Source organism: Pan paniscus, chromosome 1 (genome assembly GCF_029289425.2).
Source record: "Pan paniscus chromosome 1, NHGRI_mPanPan1-v2.0_pri, whole genome shotgun sequence".
NCBI lineage: Eukaryota > Metazoa > Chordata > Mammalia > Primates > Hominidae > Pan > Pan paniscus.
This window is the reverse complement of record NC_073249.2, coordinates 104535568-104551920: the sequence shown is the minus strand read 5'-3', so window position 1 is coordinate 104551920 and position 16353 is coordinate 104535568. Positions and strand designations below refer to the sequence as shown.

At 40.8% G+C, this 16353-nt stretch overlaps 1 protein-coding gene across 35 annotated transcripts in view; it reads left to right on the top strand.

The window, feature by feature from the left end:
• The window catches only part of LOC100988482 (myomegalin), a 227305-nt gene that overhangs the window by 71506 nt on the left and 139446 nt on the right, over nt 1-16353 (top strand). For 30 of the 35 annotated variants that reach the window (XM_055101883.3, XM_055101906.2, XM_055101901.2 and 27 more), the window contains exon 4: nt 9708-9818. The exons of the other annotated variants lie outside the window; for them this stretch is intronic. In XM_055101883.3, the coding sequence (XP_054957858.2) occupies nt 9708-9818 (111 nt within the window). The remainder of the gene's footprint in view (nt 1-9707; nt 9819-16353) is intronic. 35 annotated transcript variants of the gene reach the window in all.

Genomic DNA, 16353 nt, shown 5'->3' with positions numbered 1-16353 from the left:
CATCTGGTTATTCCAGGATTGGGGGTGTTGTGGGTGTGTTTCTATGTTGGGGAAGGCGCAGGAACATCATCTTAACTCCTTTTCTTTATCCACATGATGAGGCTGCCTAAGACGGGGTTTATTAATCAACCTGATGCAATAGCTCTGTCATTAGTGCTCTTGTTATCAGGCAAGAAAAGGCTGTGTACAGGATGGGTATCAGTACGCTTCCGAGTGTTAGGGGAAAAAATGGAATGGTATTATTAATATTTTAGCATTTAAGAGACTCTGGAACTTCAGGAATTATGTTAAAATTTCAGAAACAAGAGTTTTAGAAGGGTGACTTGTTTGTTGATTGTACAATCCAAAAGAAAAAAGCAGGACTTTGTGGAATTCATAGTCAGTTTTCTGAAGCAGGTATCAGTAGTTGGCTTCTGAGACAAGGGCAGAAACACCATGTTGGCATAAAAGAGTTGATGAGTGGAACACCAAGTTGGTTGGCTCTGGTTGACATTTTCCTTGGTAGAATGTGGTGTGTGAAAATTATACATATTTTTCAGAACAGGCCAAATACGTACATTTTATGTCAAAACATAGGTCATATGTTTCTGTTTTATCTGAGGGTTATCACAAAACTTTACCTTTTTGTAAAACTTAATCTGTGAATATTCAGTACTGAGAGCCACTTAGAGCATACTTCGTCTGACCCTTCTTTTAGGGCCCTATAATATAGGTAGGATTGGTATACAGAATATTTAGACATGATTCATTCTAAGCCATTTAGCTTTAACTGAACTGAATCAAATTGGACTTTAACTGAGTCTTTATCATTAAAAAAACTCTTATAAAAGATAAAGGATTGGGTTAGTTCTCTCAGCTTTGGTTTATTTCTTTGTCTTCTTTTAAAAACAAAGCTTTATTCAAATGATTAACACGCTATACAGCTCATCTTCTTAAATCTTACAATTCTATGATTTTAGTATATTCACAGAGCTGTGCAACCATCACCACTGTCTAATTCCAGTACGTGTTTCTCACTCCAATAGGAAACCTCATACTCATTAACACTCACTTCCCAGTTTCCCTCTTCCTGGTTCCTGGAAACCACTAATCTACTTTCTGCCTGGATTTGCCTATTCTGGGCATTTCATATAAATGGAATTATACAGTATGTGACCTTTTGTGTCTGGCTTCTTTCACATTATCATATAATGTTGTCAAGGTCATTTATGTTGTAGCATGTATCAGTACTTCATTCCTTTTTATGGCTGAGTAATATTCTATGATTTGGATATGCTAAATTTTGTTTATCCATTCATCAGTTGAAGGACATTTGAAATATTTCCAATTTTGGCTATTATGAGTAATGCTGCTATGAACATTTGTGTATAAGATTTCGTGTGGCCATATGTTTTCAATTTTCTTGGGTATATAACTAGGAAAGGAATTGCTAGGTCACATGGTAACTCTTTGTTTAACCCTTTGAGAGCCAACTTTAGTTTATTCATCTTGAAAATGAAGAAAACAATTTTTTTTTTTTTTTACATAGATCCAGGTTGTCAGATCATTTACGGTCACCACCAGGAAGATTATTTACAGTGAAGGACACTTTTTGAAAAGGTATAGGGGGCCTGAGGTAGAAGAGGGAATACCCAGTTGCAAGTGAATCCCAGGCTCAGAAGGGTCATACAGTCTCATGATTAAGGCCCTGATGCGTATGCAGTATGGGGTCAAACTGTTGGAGTTATAGTCTGTGCTCCTCCGCTTTCTCAGTGAACAAGTCAGTTAACCTCCTGATATCTCTCTGTCCTAGGCAGTAAAATGGGGATCATCATGTCTTCCTACTTCAAAGGTTGTGGTAAAGATAAACGAAATAATACACATGGAAGTACTTCGTACATTGTCAAAACCAATGTAGATGATTATTGTTGTGAAGATAGTATAATTGTATCTGATTAATTTTGTAATACAGGCCCAAGGCATTCAAAACAGCCAGGAATTAAACTTTTTATTTGTATAATTCAGATTTTATGAGAAAAGCATAGAGACGCCTAGACACAGAGATGTATTATAAATAAAATATGTGTATGTAAAATAAACCAGCTGTCTCTTCTTCCTGCCCCATCTCTTCTTGTCTATCCCCATCCCCAATCCAAAATAAGTTGGGCTCCTGGTTGTAGTTCCCTGGGTGCTAAAAAGCAGGAAATACTCCCCAGACATTTGTGTACCCTTCCCATAGGGCTGTTTTGAAAATATGACAATTAGCAAAGTTATAGGTTAAATCATCTATTGGGCATCATCCTTGAGTCATTGTTACTGCTTTTGTCTTAGAAATATGGCGTCCTTTACATGCACTTACTGCTTCTGCAGCACAAGGCAGCCGGAGCTCTCAGTCTGAACAGGTAGACTCTCATTACCTTTTAGGGCTACAGGAGAGCTAGTGGGCATTCTGAAATTCTTCACAAAGTGATAGTTCTCTCACTGGCCTTTGGTAGGAGCGTTTCTATGAGAAAATGTGTTTCAAGCATAAAATTTCGGGATGGCCAAAGATCTTAAAAGCCCTCTAGAGCTAACTCCTAGCTGATGTGGGAAAACTTTTAACAGTATCCCTGAAAGGTGATTCTTGAGTTTTGGTCAAGCACCTTTTGTGACAGGAAGTTTATTCTGTCTCATGATGTATGTACTCAGTAAAAATTTGATGTATAAACATATGGATAGAGTGTGGCAATATCTTTATTACATCTAACTCTGCTAGAGAATTCATCCTTATATCTAATTGATAACTGCCTCCCTGTAATTCCTACTTTCATTCCCTTTAAAATAGTTTTAAAAATTATAAGCTGTTTTACAAACAACAGGAATATACAAAGAATAATTAAACACTTGTCCATGTATTGAATATCTAAATGTTAGAAAACATTATTTTTAGTTTATTTTCCTCAGGTGAAAAAACAAAAGTTACCATTACAGATACAGTTGCAACCTTCTTAGTATCCTGCCCAGATCCCAGTCTTCTGACTGCCTTCCTATACTTAACTATTAAGTAGTTTCCCCAAAATGACCCAATGAGAAAAAAGGAGAGCCGGGATTTGAACATTGGTCTTCATGGTTCAAAGCTATTGCTCTTTTCACAGTTCCACACTACCCACCCTAGATAAATATGTATAATAGTGATCATATTTATTGTCTATGTGTAAATTGATGTAAAGTGTCAAGGGTTACTTAAAGCACTACTCTTCTGTTTTTCTATTTGCCATATTAACTTATTTTTAAAATATTTTTATTTTCAAGGAAAGTAAAGGTAAGAATTATCCACAGATATCAAATTAGTACAGTTAAAATTGTGGAAGTTTGATTATATTTGAAAAGAATGTGTCCATTAAGAAGATTAATCATTTTTTCTTAGTGAAGCTTTATTTTTAGGAGAAAGATCGGTAAAAAATTAATATGTTTTCAAGTACATCCATTATATGAGCTAGCTGGGGGGTCTGAATATGATTAAGCAAATGTCAAGCTGGGTTTTTTTAAAGGCAGACTTGACAGTTGGTTGTGTTAATGGGGCATGACAGGCAACAGCTGGGTGGTAATCCTCCTCCTACTGTTGGCATTGATTGAGTCTTTATTTACGTCGTATTTCTAGTCTGGACTAGAACGTTATTCCAGGGGTGGAATGAAGAAATTAAGGAAAAAGAAGGGGACAGCCATTAAGGTTTGGAAGAAACATTCTGAGACCAGAGTAAAGATGTTATATGTACTAGGAGAAAAAGGAAGAACAAAGATAGAAGCACTTCCCCTTGCTCAAGAATCTGCAGTGTTTTATTTCCTAAGCAATGCAGAGGTTATCAACATACTGGCCTGTTTGCCATGAGCTAGTAGGTTGCCGTGTGCATCTCAGGTATGTGTGTTTTTGTTTGTTAAAGCTTTTTTTTTCCTTTCCAAGTTTCCACATGCAGCGCTGATGTTTGTTAAAGCTGCAAGAAAACAAATAAGTAAAATGAAACCTAAGCAATACACAAAGAAAATAATCTTCCCAGTCAGCAGTTCCTGGCCCTCCCCACCCCCACTGCCCTACTCCCCACCTCCACTTCCCTTCCCCTCACTCTTATCCAGATTGAGAGCCAGGATCCTGGAGGGGCAAACTCCAGGCTTCTCACCCTGGCTTTCAAGATCTCCTTGAGACGGCTTTTTATTTCCCCTCATCTCTGTGGCCTATTTCAGGACAGTATGTGCCCTTTGCTTTGGCCTGGTGGGCATACTGCCCTTTCACTTATGTTCTACCTGCCTGGACTGCCTTGTGTTCTCCCCACTGCCTATTCAAGCTCAACTCATCCTTTGAGACAAGCTAAAGTGCCAATTCTCTGTGGTACCTTCTCTGGCCACCTCTCCTTCCTAATTTTTATAGTTTTTACTTTTTTTTTTTGAGACGGAGTCTTGCTCTGTCCCCAGTGCAGTAGCATGATCTCCGCTCACTGCAACCTCTACTTTCCAGGTTCAAGCAATCATCATGCCTCAGCCACCTGAGTAGCTGGGACTACAGGCACATGCCACCACGCCTGGCTAATTTTTGTATTTTTAGTAGAGACGGAGTTTCACCATGTTGACCAGGCTGGTCTTGAACTCCTGACCTCATGCGATCTGCTCACCTGGGCCTCCCAAAGTGCTGGGATTACAGGCATAAGCCACTGCGCCTGGCCCGGTTTTTACTATTTGTACAGTTCATACTGTCCTTTATAATTTGTCATATACGATTCCATATTTGTTCAGAACTGTTGTAGAAAGTCCAGATTCTGCATGGTGTATTAAAATGAGTCTGTTAGAATAATTTATTTTACTTATAATCTTTTTATAAGGAGGAATGCTATTAGGTATGCTTTTTATCCTAAAACATCTACATAATCTTGTGTATCGATTAAGTTGTATTAATCCAATGAGAAATAAATCAGCACGTTAATTACTCATCCATTCTTTAATTCAACAAATATTTATTGAGCACCAGCTATGTATCAGGCACCGTTCTGGGCACTGGTGACACAGCAGTGAACAAACCAAGAAAACATCCCACTTTTCTCAGGAAGTTTACATGCTGGTGGGGAGAGACAGACAAGAAACAAAATAAATAAGAAAATGTATTTTAGAAGGTGATAGTGCTACGGAATAAAAAACAATGAAGGGGGATTCGGAGAGCTGGGATGAGGCACGGGGTGCCTAAAGAGTATTCACTTCACCAAGAAGGTGACATTCAATCAAAGATGAAGAAGGTGAGGAGAGAATCGTGCACCTCCCTAGAGAAAGAGCAGCCAGGCAGAAGAGTCAACAAGTTCAAAGGCCTCGGAAAAGAAAGCTTCTCTTGCTTCCTGTTTTTGAGAAATAACAAAGAGAAACAGTGAGGCTACAGCAGAGAACAGAGGGAGAGTGGTAGGAAGAAGTAGAGGAGGTAATAGGAGAGGCAAGAAGAGGGTGTAGGGCCTCAGGCCTTATAGTCTGGTGAAGGGACATCACCTTTCACTCTAAGTTAGATGGGAAGCCAGGGGGCTCTCCAGCAGAGGAGTAATCCGACGTATTTTGAAAGGGTCACTGTGGCTGCTGTGCTGAGAATAGACTACAAGGGAACAAGAGTGGGAGCAGGAACACCAGTTAAGGGGCTATTCAGATCATGTAAGGAAAAGATGGCAGTACTGTCGGTCAGGGTGGTAGAAATACCAGTGGCAGTAGTGGTAGTATAACATATATATAAAATATATATATAGTAGTATAATAGTATATATAATATGGTATAATATATATTATATACATAATACAACAGCTACAACATATATATTATACTACCATATATGTTATTAATATATATACTATAATGTATAATATACATATTAAGATTTACAGACAGATGATATGTAGGAGAGAGAATGAATCAAGAATGATTCAAAGGTTTGGGCTCAAAAATCTGAAAATATTGAGTTGTTACAAATTGAAAAAAGGTGTAGTGAGGGAGGAGCATGTTTACTGGGAAAGATCAGGAGTTCAGTTTTAGATATCACAAGTATGTGATGTCTAAATTCAAGCAGAGATTTCTACTAGACAGTCAGATATCAATTGGAGTTCAGGGAAAAGATCAGGGTGGGCATGTAAACTTAGAAATGTAAGTGAACAAAAAGTCATTTTTCTACGTATTCTAGAATAAGTGTTCTACCAAATATAGTTTATTTGGGACTATTAAAACAAACTTTTTTCATATTATTGGAAATCTATGAGAATAATACAGGTGAGCCAGCCCATATATAACAAAGCAAAACGTACAATGTTTATGGAATATTTTCCTGTTCATTGATTCCACAAATATTTAGGGAGTGCTTCCTGAGTACTATGCAACAAGAATACAAGGACACAAAATATGCCTTGTCAGCTGTCAAAACACTCTAGCCAGGTTGAGGTCATCGTAAACAGACTGTGACAGCACAATGGGATGAATGCTGTTGGAGAGGTCTCAGGTTGTTATGGAAGCTGTAGGAGTTTATGAAGACATATTAGTTAGTCATTGACTTTTTCCTTGGGCAGCTTCAGACTAGTTGGAAAGATCAAACACACAAAAAGTCGCGTAACTCTAAAAGATGTAAATAACCCTTCAAGATAACAAAAGCCACATCATAAGGCAGCATATGAACACTTGTTGAATGTTAATATCTGCCTTAGAGTTCAAAAGAGGAAGAAGTCTTTCCAGGCTAGGGTAACAGGAAAGGCTTTGCTTGGGTGGAATTTGGGAACACTCAAGTTGAATGATCTAAGCCAAGAGTTGAATATGTATGGCTAGATCTTGGGTGAGAAGACTCGGTTGGAGATTTGGGAATTGTTTCGAAGGTGAAAGTATAGCCCTAAAAGTGGATAAAACCTCCGTGGATAAAAATGTGAAGAAAAAAAAAGTAGAAGGCTAAGGACTTACCATCATTTAAATACCCTCTTTCAGGAGCTGGCAAAAAACACAGAAAAGGAGCCAGAGAGATAGAAGAACAAGATATCATGGAGGAAATAAGCATAAATGTCCAACAGAAATCTAGGATGCATAAGAATACCCTGGATTCATACACAGTTTTACTTCCTGTAAAACTTTTATGAAATTATTTTACCTGATAAAGGAATCTAAGTAGACAGCCAAAGCATGATTAAACACTTATCTAGACTCTGGCAGCCTGGCTCCCCTTGAGCAAAATGGAGGTGATATTAACTGGGTTATCACCTTGAAGAGCTTAGATCAGGAAAGGGCCTTAAAAATAACTAATTTTGGCCAGACGCGGTGGCTCATGCCTGTAATCCCAGCACTTTGGGAGGCCAAGGTGGGCGGATCTCAAGGTCAGGAGATCGAGACCATCCTGGCTAACACTGTGAAACCCTGTCTCTACTAAAACTATGAAAAATTAGCCGGGCACGGTGGCGGGCACCTGTAGTCCCAGCTACTCAGGAGGCTGAAGCAGGAGAATGGCTTGAACCCGGGAGGCAGAGGCTGCAGTGAGCTGAGATTGCACCACTGCACTCCAGCCTAGGCAACAGAGCAAGACTCTGTCTCAAAAAAAAAAAAATCACCAATTTTTAAAGCCATTTCATTTTTTAAGTGAGGACAGTTAGGCCTCTAGAGAAATGGTCTATAACATAGCTATTTAGTAAGAGAACTGGGAATGGAAAAGGTATTTTGAGTTGTTTTAACTTAGACTTTTTTCTTCACTGTCTCTAACTAAGCCTAGTTGGCATTCTCTTATTCTAAGAATTCGGATTTAGTGAAAATAGTTAAATGGATTTTAAATGTGTAGTTTTTTTTTTTTTCAAATGGTAAATATTTGGGCTTGCCTATTTTGCCTATTTATAATCTAAATCTATTTGGGAGAATGCTTCACTCTAGTTATGCCCTCCTGAGGCCACTTTATCCACTCAAACATTTTTTATTTTTCAAGGCAAAGTGCAAATTCAACTCCTAATGAAGCTTTCTCTGATCACCCCAGTAAGAACTGACTACTCTTTCTTACGGGCTCCCCCAGAGTCAACGTTTTTTAAACTCAGGCTGAAACTTACTAGTGGGTCATGAAATCCATCGGGTGGGTCACTGGCAGAAAAAGAAATAGGAAATATCAGAGGACATCACACATAGTGATGGTGACAATTACTTTTTGAAACATTTACTTCAGTTAAGACTGTATGCATATGTACTAGATGGCAATGTAACATATAAAAGTTGAAAAACACAGGTTTGGAGGATCATAATGTAAAACACATATCTTAACATATCATGGCCAGCTGTATGGCCACGTAGCTCTTTGAGGGTTGGGACATTCTTGATCTATATATCCCTCATGCCCAATGTCCTACCTGGTGAGTACTCAGGAGTTGTTGACTGGAATGATTATGAAGGTTTGAGAAGGAATTGGAAGAATGAAAAGCAGGTAGGTTGGGGAGGAAATGAGGGCTTGAATTAAGTGTAAATTTTGTAGTTTCCTTTATCTTGAATGTTAATATATATTTTTTTCAACCTAATATTATTGCCACAAAGAACCCATGTTTGTTATCTGTGCTGTGGGGTTGTCTCCCATCACCTTCAATGTAATGTGGTATAAATAATACTTCCTGCTAATGTTGCAGCTGTCACTCAAGGATCTTAAATTACTTTAGGAGCAAGATCTGGTGATGAGTGCCCGGCTCCACTTGGCAGGTGCCAGAGTTAAGAACCAGTGACTGCCTGAAATCTCTGGGCTCCAGGATGACGGCTCCCTCTCTGTCATCCTCCCACACTCTCTTCTGCCCATCCCTTCTTCCATGGAGGGAGGATCCCTTGACCCTGCCTCTTTCTGAGCTTTGTAACCGGTAAATAGAGTCTGCAAAGATTCCGCTGAGCTAGAAGATTTGCTCTTTCTTTGCGGGTAGCTATGGTGTGTTTCGGGGGAAGGCTCATGGCAATAAAGGCTATTAGTTGAACTGCCTCAGAGCTCAAAAAGCTTGGGACTGAAAACTGCAAAGGAACTCATTAGAAGTCAGCTCTGGATTATCAACGGAAATGGAGACTCCTCTGGTTAGAAGCTCTTTAAGATTTGCACTGGACAGAAAGGGGATATTTGACATGCGGTTACCTTTGTGGGCCATTTTATGTACATGTGGTCTTTTCTATAGCAACCTTATTTCTTGCTTCTGGCCACACTCCTTTTGGTCTTATAGTCCAAATCAGCCACAAGTCATTTAAATACCCCCTCCCCACCCTCTATTTCCTTCTCTTCTTTGCAAACCCACTGTCACCTTGAATATCTCCCCTCCCCCTTTCCTGGAAGCTCTTGGGGGTCAGTCTCTCTTTTCCGAGAAGCTGTTAACTGCCTACAGTTGGGCCTGGGAGGCTCCAGGAGGGTGACAGCAGAGTCCTGGCTTGGAGTCGGGTTACACCACTTGTGTCTGAGTTCACGCAGCATGTTCCTCTGTCAGGGATTCCGCAAATATCTCCCTGAGGTAAAAAAGGAAAGTGTGCTACGCTCCAGCACCCAGAGCAGTGAGCCCAGTCCCGAGTCCCGGAGAGAGCTCCAGCAATAGGGGCCATGTCGCCATAGCCCCAGCCTCTCGGTCCGCAGCCTCAGCAGCGTCCCAGCCGGCTGGCTTCATGCTGCGGTGCAGCTGCACCATGTTCTTGGGTTGAGGGGGCAATCGGGCACGCTCCTCCCCATGGGTTGCCCATCATGTCTAATGGATATCGCACTCTGTCCCAGCACCTCAATGACCTGAAGAAGGAGAACTTCAGCCTCAAGCTGCGCATCTACTTCCTGGAGGAGCGCATGCAACAGAAGTATGAGGCCAGCCGGGAGGACATCTACAAGCGGGTGAGTGCAGGGGCCCGCTTCTCCGGGGCAGGGGCAGGGGCAGGGGCAGGGGACGGTTTGGCCTGCCGGTCGGTCGCTATTCTAGGCTCTTCCTAGCTGGTGCTGTGCTAGTCAGTGAGAGAGGTGGGGTTTCATCCAGCTCTGGTCACCTTCACCACCTGTGACCTTGGACAAGCTCATTTCACCTCTCTGGTGCCTGCTTTCTGCTTTCCTTCTCTGTAAAGAAAGACGACTGGAATAAATCAGAGCCTCTCTCAAACACTGACGTGGAACTGTGCGGAACAATCACCTTGGGAGCTGGTTTAAAATGTAGACTCCATGCCTCACCCTAGGGATTCCGATGTAGTAATGTGGGGGAAGGTGGGGGTAGAGGGTGGGACTGGGGTGGATATTTGCATTTTTAAAATTTATTTATTTTAGAAACAGGTCTTGCTCTGTTGCTCAGTCTGGAGTGCAGTGTCACCATCATAGCACTGCAGCCACCAACTCTTGGGCTCAAGTAATGCCTTCTGGCTCAGCCTCCTGAGCAGCTGGGACCACAGGCACAGGACACCAGGCCCAGATAATTAAAAAAAAAAAACATTGGCAGAGCAAAGTGGCTCATGCCTGTAATCCCAGCACTTTGGGAAGCCAAGGAAGACAGAAGGCTTGAGGTCAGGAGTTCGAGACCAGCCTGGCCAACATGGTGAAACTCCATCTCTACTTAAAAGTACAAAAATTAGCGGGTGTGGTGGCATATGCCTGTAGTCCAAGCTACTTGGGAGGCTGAGGCAGGAGAATTGCTTGAACCCAGGAGGCGGAGGTTGCGGTGAGACGGGATTGTGCCACTACACTTCAGCCTAGGTGACAGAGCAAGAGTCTGTCTCAAAAAAAAAAAAAAAAAAATTCGTACCAAAGGGGTGGCACTATGTTTGTTGTCCAGGCTGGTCTCAAACTCCTGGCCTTTAGATCCTCCCACCTCAGCCTCCACAGTTGTTGGTATTATAGGCATGAGCCACTTTGCCTGGGAAAATATGCATTTTTAAGCAAGATCCCTGAGGTGGCTCTGAAGCAGATCATCTCCAGGTCATACCTCTCCTAGAGAAAGTCCCCTCCTAGCTCCGGCTTGGTGGGGCAGAGAATGATGCTATGGAGAAAAGGGCAGGGGCTAAGGGTGTTTCTGTTCCTTGAGAAATTCATGTTTGCTTTTGAAGATGACTATGCAGATAAGCTTTTAAGACAGAATCTTAGGCATTTTTAGTCTTTGGAATAGCTTGCCTTAAAATGAAGAAGAGAGTAACCTGTGGGATAGCAGTTGGCCTGGGTGGAGTGGGAGGGGAAATGGCCTCTTCCTTGGATGGGAGGGCTATCTTGATTGATGGGTCAGTGATCGGGGTGGGGAAGGAAGACCTACTGGATTGGCTGAGCTGTGAGTGAGATAGGACAGCACCTTGATAAGAGGACATTGGGCTATGGGTTATGAGAATTAAGCCTCGTAGCTGGTCACCACAATACTGGTTTCCTCAGCCCTCTCTGTGTCTGGACAAGCAGGACCTGAAGTGGCCCAAGTGACCGGGGACTGGTTGCCTCTGACCTTATCGGAGATTCTAACTCTCCAACTGTTTGCCCCAGAGGACTATACAAATACCATTTTCTATGTGTGCTCTGTCCTGTCAAGAGGATGGATGACTGGGAAGCGATACAGGCTGCTAGATAACATCTTGGATCAGGGAAATAGCTGGTGTCTATGAGACCCAAATGATTATTTAGTTAATTCAATTAATGTGTATAGCTAAATCTGGGGGATTTAACTCTATTTCCTGTCTCTCCTGCATTTCCATGTTTTAAGTCCAAATTTTCCAGAAGTTGGTCCAGATTCACCTTTTATCTTTTATGTGGCTATGTAATGAGTGTGCCTCATTGGAGCTGCCACGTGTCAAGAAGGATATTGCCAAGTGAGGGTTGGTAACAGAGAGATGGGGAGAGATGGAGGATGAGTGGGAGGTTTTGCCTTAGGGTTAGGGTAGGAATAGTGGATGGATTTATTCACTGTGCAGAGGGAGGAACTTTCCCCATTAACTGTCTTCAGGGCAAAGAAGGAAAGGACAATTTCTTAGGTAATTTGAGGGAAAGGATTTTGTTGTTGTTGTTGTTGTTCTGAGACAGAGTCTCACTCTGTCGCCCAGGCTAGAGTGCAGTGGCACGATCTCAGCTCACTGCAACCTCCGCCTCCTGGGTTCAAGCGATTCTCCGGAGTAGCTGGGACTACAGACGCCTGCTACCACACCTGGCTAATTTTTGTATTTTTAATAGAGACGGGGTTTTACCATGTTGGCCAGGCTGGTCTCGAACTCCTGACCTCAGGCGATCCACCCGCCTCAGCCTCCCAAAGTACTGGGATTACAGGCGTGAGCCACTGCGCCCCACCAGGATTTTTTTTTTTTAAAGCTGAATCAGATGGCTGTCTGAATCATTTGATCTCACTCTCTGCTCCGCCCTAGCGAAAGATCTTTAGGAAACAACTTTGGGTGGGGTGTGAGAAGCCACCATGTCTCACCTGGAGAAGTGTGATAAATGAGATTATAGGAGCTGCACAAGGTGTATGTGGGGGGAGTGGAACACAGCCTATTGTCACATGCAGAGAGGACAACCCTTTTGCTAGACTCTAGTATTGCCATGGGTCCCATACAGGAAGTAGATATGGCCCTGTCTCTATCTAGTCTTACGTGTTAGCAGAGTTGTCAGGCAGCTACTGCATCATATGATTTGAGGGATCTCAAACTACTGTATCCCCTCCTCTTTCTTCTCACCAAATGTTTGTTCAATCTGCCTGTCATATTAATTTTCTCATTTGGCTATGATTATTTGAAAAGCGCTAAAGGCTTGTGCTAAAATGTTCTTATTACTTGGGAAACAGAACACATAAAGCCATTATCAATCATTCAGAGTTGAAATTAGTTTACCACACTATGTCATGATAAGGGATGGATAGGAACTAGAGCCGTTCTGGTTTATTTTATTTTTTGAGACAGGGTCTCGCTCTGTCACCCAGGCTAGAGTGCAGTGGCACCGTCACGACTCACTGCAGCCTTGACCTCCTGGGCTCAAATGATCCTCCCACCCCAGCCTCCCAAGTAGCTGGGACCACAGGTGTGCCACCACACCTGGCTAATTATTTATATATGTGTGTGTGTGTGTTGTGTGTGTGTGTGTGTGTGTGTGTATATATATATATATATATATATTTTTTTTTTTTTTTTTTTTTGGCAGAGATTGAGGTCTCACTATGTTGCCCAGGCTGGTCTCAAATTCCTGGGCTCAAGTGATCTTCCCACCTTGGCCTCCTAAATTGCTGGGATTACAGGCATGAGCCACCACACCCAGCCACAGTTCTGTTTTGATGTAAGAACGAGGGATTCGGAAAACACTGCATTAAGACCTATTGTCAACCAGGAGACTTAGTTAGGCAAGTTACTTAGCCTCTCTGAGCCTGTTCCAGCCTCTATAAGATTGGCATTAACAATAATGCTACAGATACTGAGAATTATTTTTTCTATGAATAAATAGCAGCCATGAAGATGAAATAAGAAACATATCAAAACACTTTATAAACTTAATAACATCACATATATATGAGAGGGTAGTAGTTATATTTCTACTAGTGGTTATAGTTATTATAAAATTTAAATATGGGGACAAGGTTTGACTCTTTATAATCTCCCCCTCATAATTCCCACAGATGTGTCTTATGTTCATTCTTGTTATTCATATTGTGATCCCACAAGATTAGGAAGATTAATTAGCAGCAATGTGCCCAGCATCACATGGTAAATCAGGTGGTTCAGAGGATAATTTAGAGTACTGTTCTGTTACCAAACTTAGTAACAGAAGTTTGATTTTTCTGTTGCTAAGAAACAGAATTTTCTTGATTCTGATTTTTTTCTTTAGCGTTGGAAGGACACTTCTTTAAAAAAAATATTGTAAAAACATTAAATCAAACTCTACTGAGTTAGAATCTGCAATAATTTGAGTGCTGTATGCGTGGTTCTTTTTAAGAAAACCAATGCTTGTGAAACATATGTAATGGAAAGTCTATTGTGAGTAGTAATTATTTTATTGATGTGCGTATTTATGCTACCGGGAATTTTTGTTGAGCTGTTTGTACTTAAGAGTGAAAAATTACTCTTAGCGAGAAACAATAAAGTATTTGATTGGCTTCAGGGAAGGGAAATATGGGCAACTTTGGGAGAAGAGAACTGGAGAGTGGGTGCTATCTTTCTCTTTCCAAGTGGCAAGTCTTCTTCTAGGTAGCTGATTGAGGAGACTAAAATAGATATAATCCTTACTTGTAAATGGAAGCTATAAGGATTTTAAATTATAAGAGGAGTTGTCAAAGCTAGAGAGTTATGTTAAAAACCTAAGAGTATCAACCTCAAAGCAAGTAAATAAAAAAGAAGTTAGGAGTTTCTCTCTTTTAAGCTGTTCAGAGAATTAAGAAATAATCTTAAGAATCATCCTGGCCATGGATTAATAAAATAATATTAATTCATACATAAAAATTGGTTTCTTGAGACTGGCTACTTTTTTGTTGAGTGCTTATCCTGTAAGCTTCAATTTTTGTAAATCATCATAATAAATTTTTTAAAAAGGAAGAGGCTGCTTACCCTCTGTACTGACAGAGTGGGACATATGCCTACATGATTAGGCACTGCTACCCCCTTTTGGTAGCAAACATTAATTATAAGTTCAAGTTTTAGGGAAGACAATTTTAAACATATAAAGCAAGCAAAGGAGAAATCATTGCAGTACACTGACTCTGGAGCAAAATAAAGTGAGAAAATGTTGTGAGTGGTCCACAGCTGAGTATGGCCCACTCCTAGGGAGACTGGCTTGTTAGCATTTCTGGACTGCAGCTGCTGTGGTAAGTAATTTTTGGGTGGCAACTTGGCTGACTTCCTCATTGTTGATTGCCTAATCCTGCATTTTCTCATATTAGTCAAGTGTGTCACTACTGGAATCTTGTCTGACCCTGGAATTTATGAAATCCACTGCTGTGTGGTAAACACCCAGTCTCCAAACAGCACACAAAACCATCATCCACTGGGTTTTGCCCCCTGATGACTACTTGTTCAACTTGTGTGAATTAAGTTTCCATTCTAAGAATGAAATTGAAAAACCGACAAGGCCAGATCTGATAGCAAAAGGGTCAGGAGAAATAAAATGTTGTCGTCCTTGACCAGATAGAGTCAATGATTAAATATGATATAATGATATTGGAAGGTTAAAGTGGACTTAGCCCTTAGATATGAGTTGAGAGAATTGTGTTGCATTGTTTTATGACCCTTAAGCTGCCTGACTTCTTTGAGATTGAAACTTCTTTGGTTTTCTCATCTTTGAGATTGGATGATACTTTTCCTGCGCAATCTTTGAGGTTTATGCATAGCATACTTCTATAGCTATGGTAAACAGCCTACTGATTTTACTTGCCTACCAAATTGTCATTGTTTTTACTATTCTGTTATTGCTGGGCATAACGGCTAAGAGCTATAAATTGGCGAGACCTGGGGTGAAATCTTGATTTTTCTACTTACTATTTGTGTTGGGAAAAATGCCATAATTTCTCTGAGCTAAAGCAAGGGCAGTAATAACACCTATCTTATAGGGTCTAGAGGAGGATGAAATGAGTCAATTAGCTGAACTCAGCATAATGCCTATCACATAGTAAGCTCTCAATAAATATTTGCCATTATTGTGACAAATTGAGAGACGGCAAACTTATCCAGATAAGTCTTAATTACTGACACATTCATGCTGGACTATTTTTTATTCCAAATCAGTTTCTTTTTCCTCAGTAGTGGACTTGGGACCATTTGTCCTATTTGTCTCAATTCTCAATTTTTGTTTGCTTGTGTGTAAATAACATAATATAATCCAAGTGTCCCTATTGCATCAAATTTACCTTGGCATTCTCAGATACAAATGTTCATTCAAAGAAAATAAATAAGAAAGGCTGGGTTGATTAAATTTCTTTTGGCTCATTGACTGATTTTCTTTGGTCCTAGCCTGATTTCTTTAGGCTTTGGGCAACATGATGAGGAACAATATACCTGCAGACTTACAAGGAAGCTCAGGAACTCCATCAGGCTGTAGGATTTAGGAAGCTGGACTTGAACCAAAGGAAGGCTATTAGAGAAGGATGAGTATCTTGGCGGGTTATCAAAAATGTTGTGATAAAAGTTTTGAACTCTAAGGAAACCTGAGTTCTTAACCTGCCTTTTCTAGCTACATGATCTTGGCCAAGTCACTTAACTTCTGTGAACCTTAGTTTCCTAAATTAGAGTCATCAATTCCTGTCGTACTCTTCTCCCCCATGGGTAAACATGTTTTAGTGTATTAGACATTAGATAAATAGAAAGGATTGTGATTTCTATCCTGCACAGCTGGAGACACATACTAGAAAGCATGCACCCGCTCAGGTTATTGTCTAAAGTGGCTGTGTGGCTGCTGTTGCCAGAATTAATGCTTGTCTTCTTATATGTAGCAGAGTTTGCTCTTC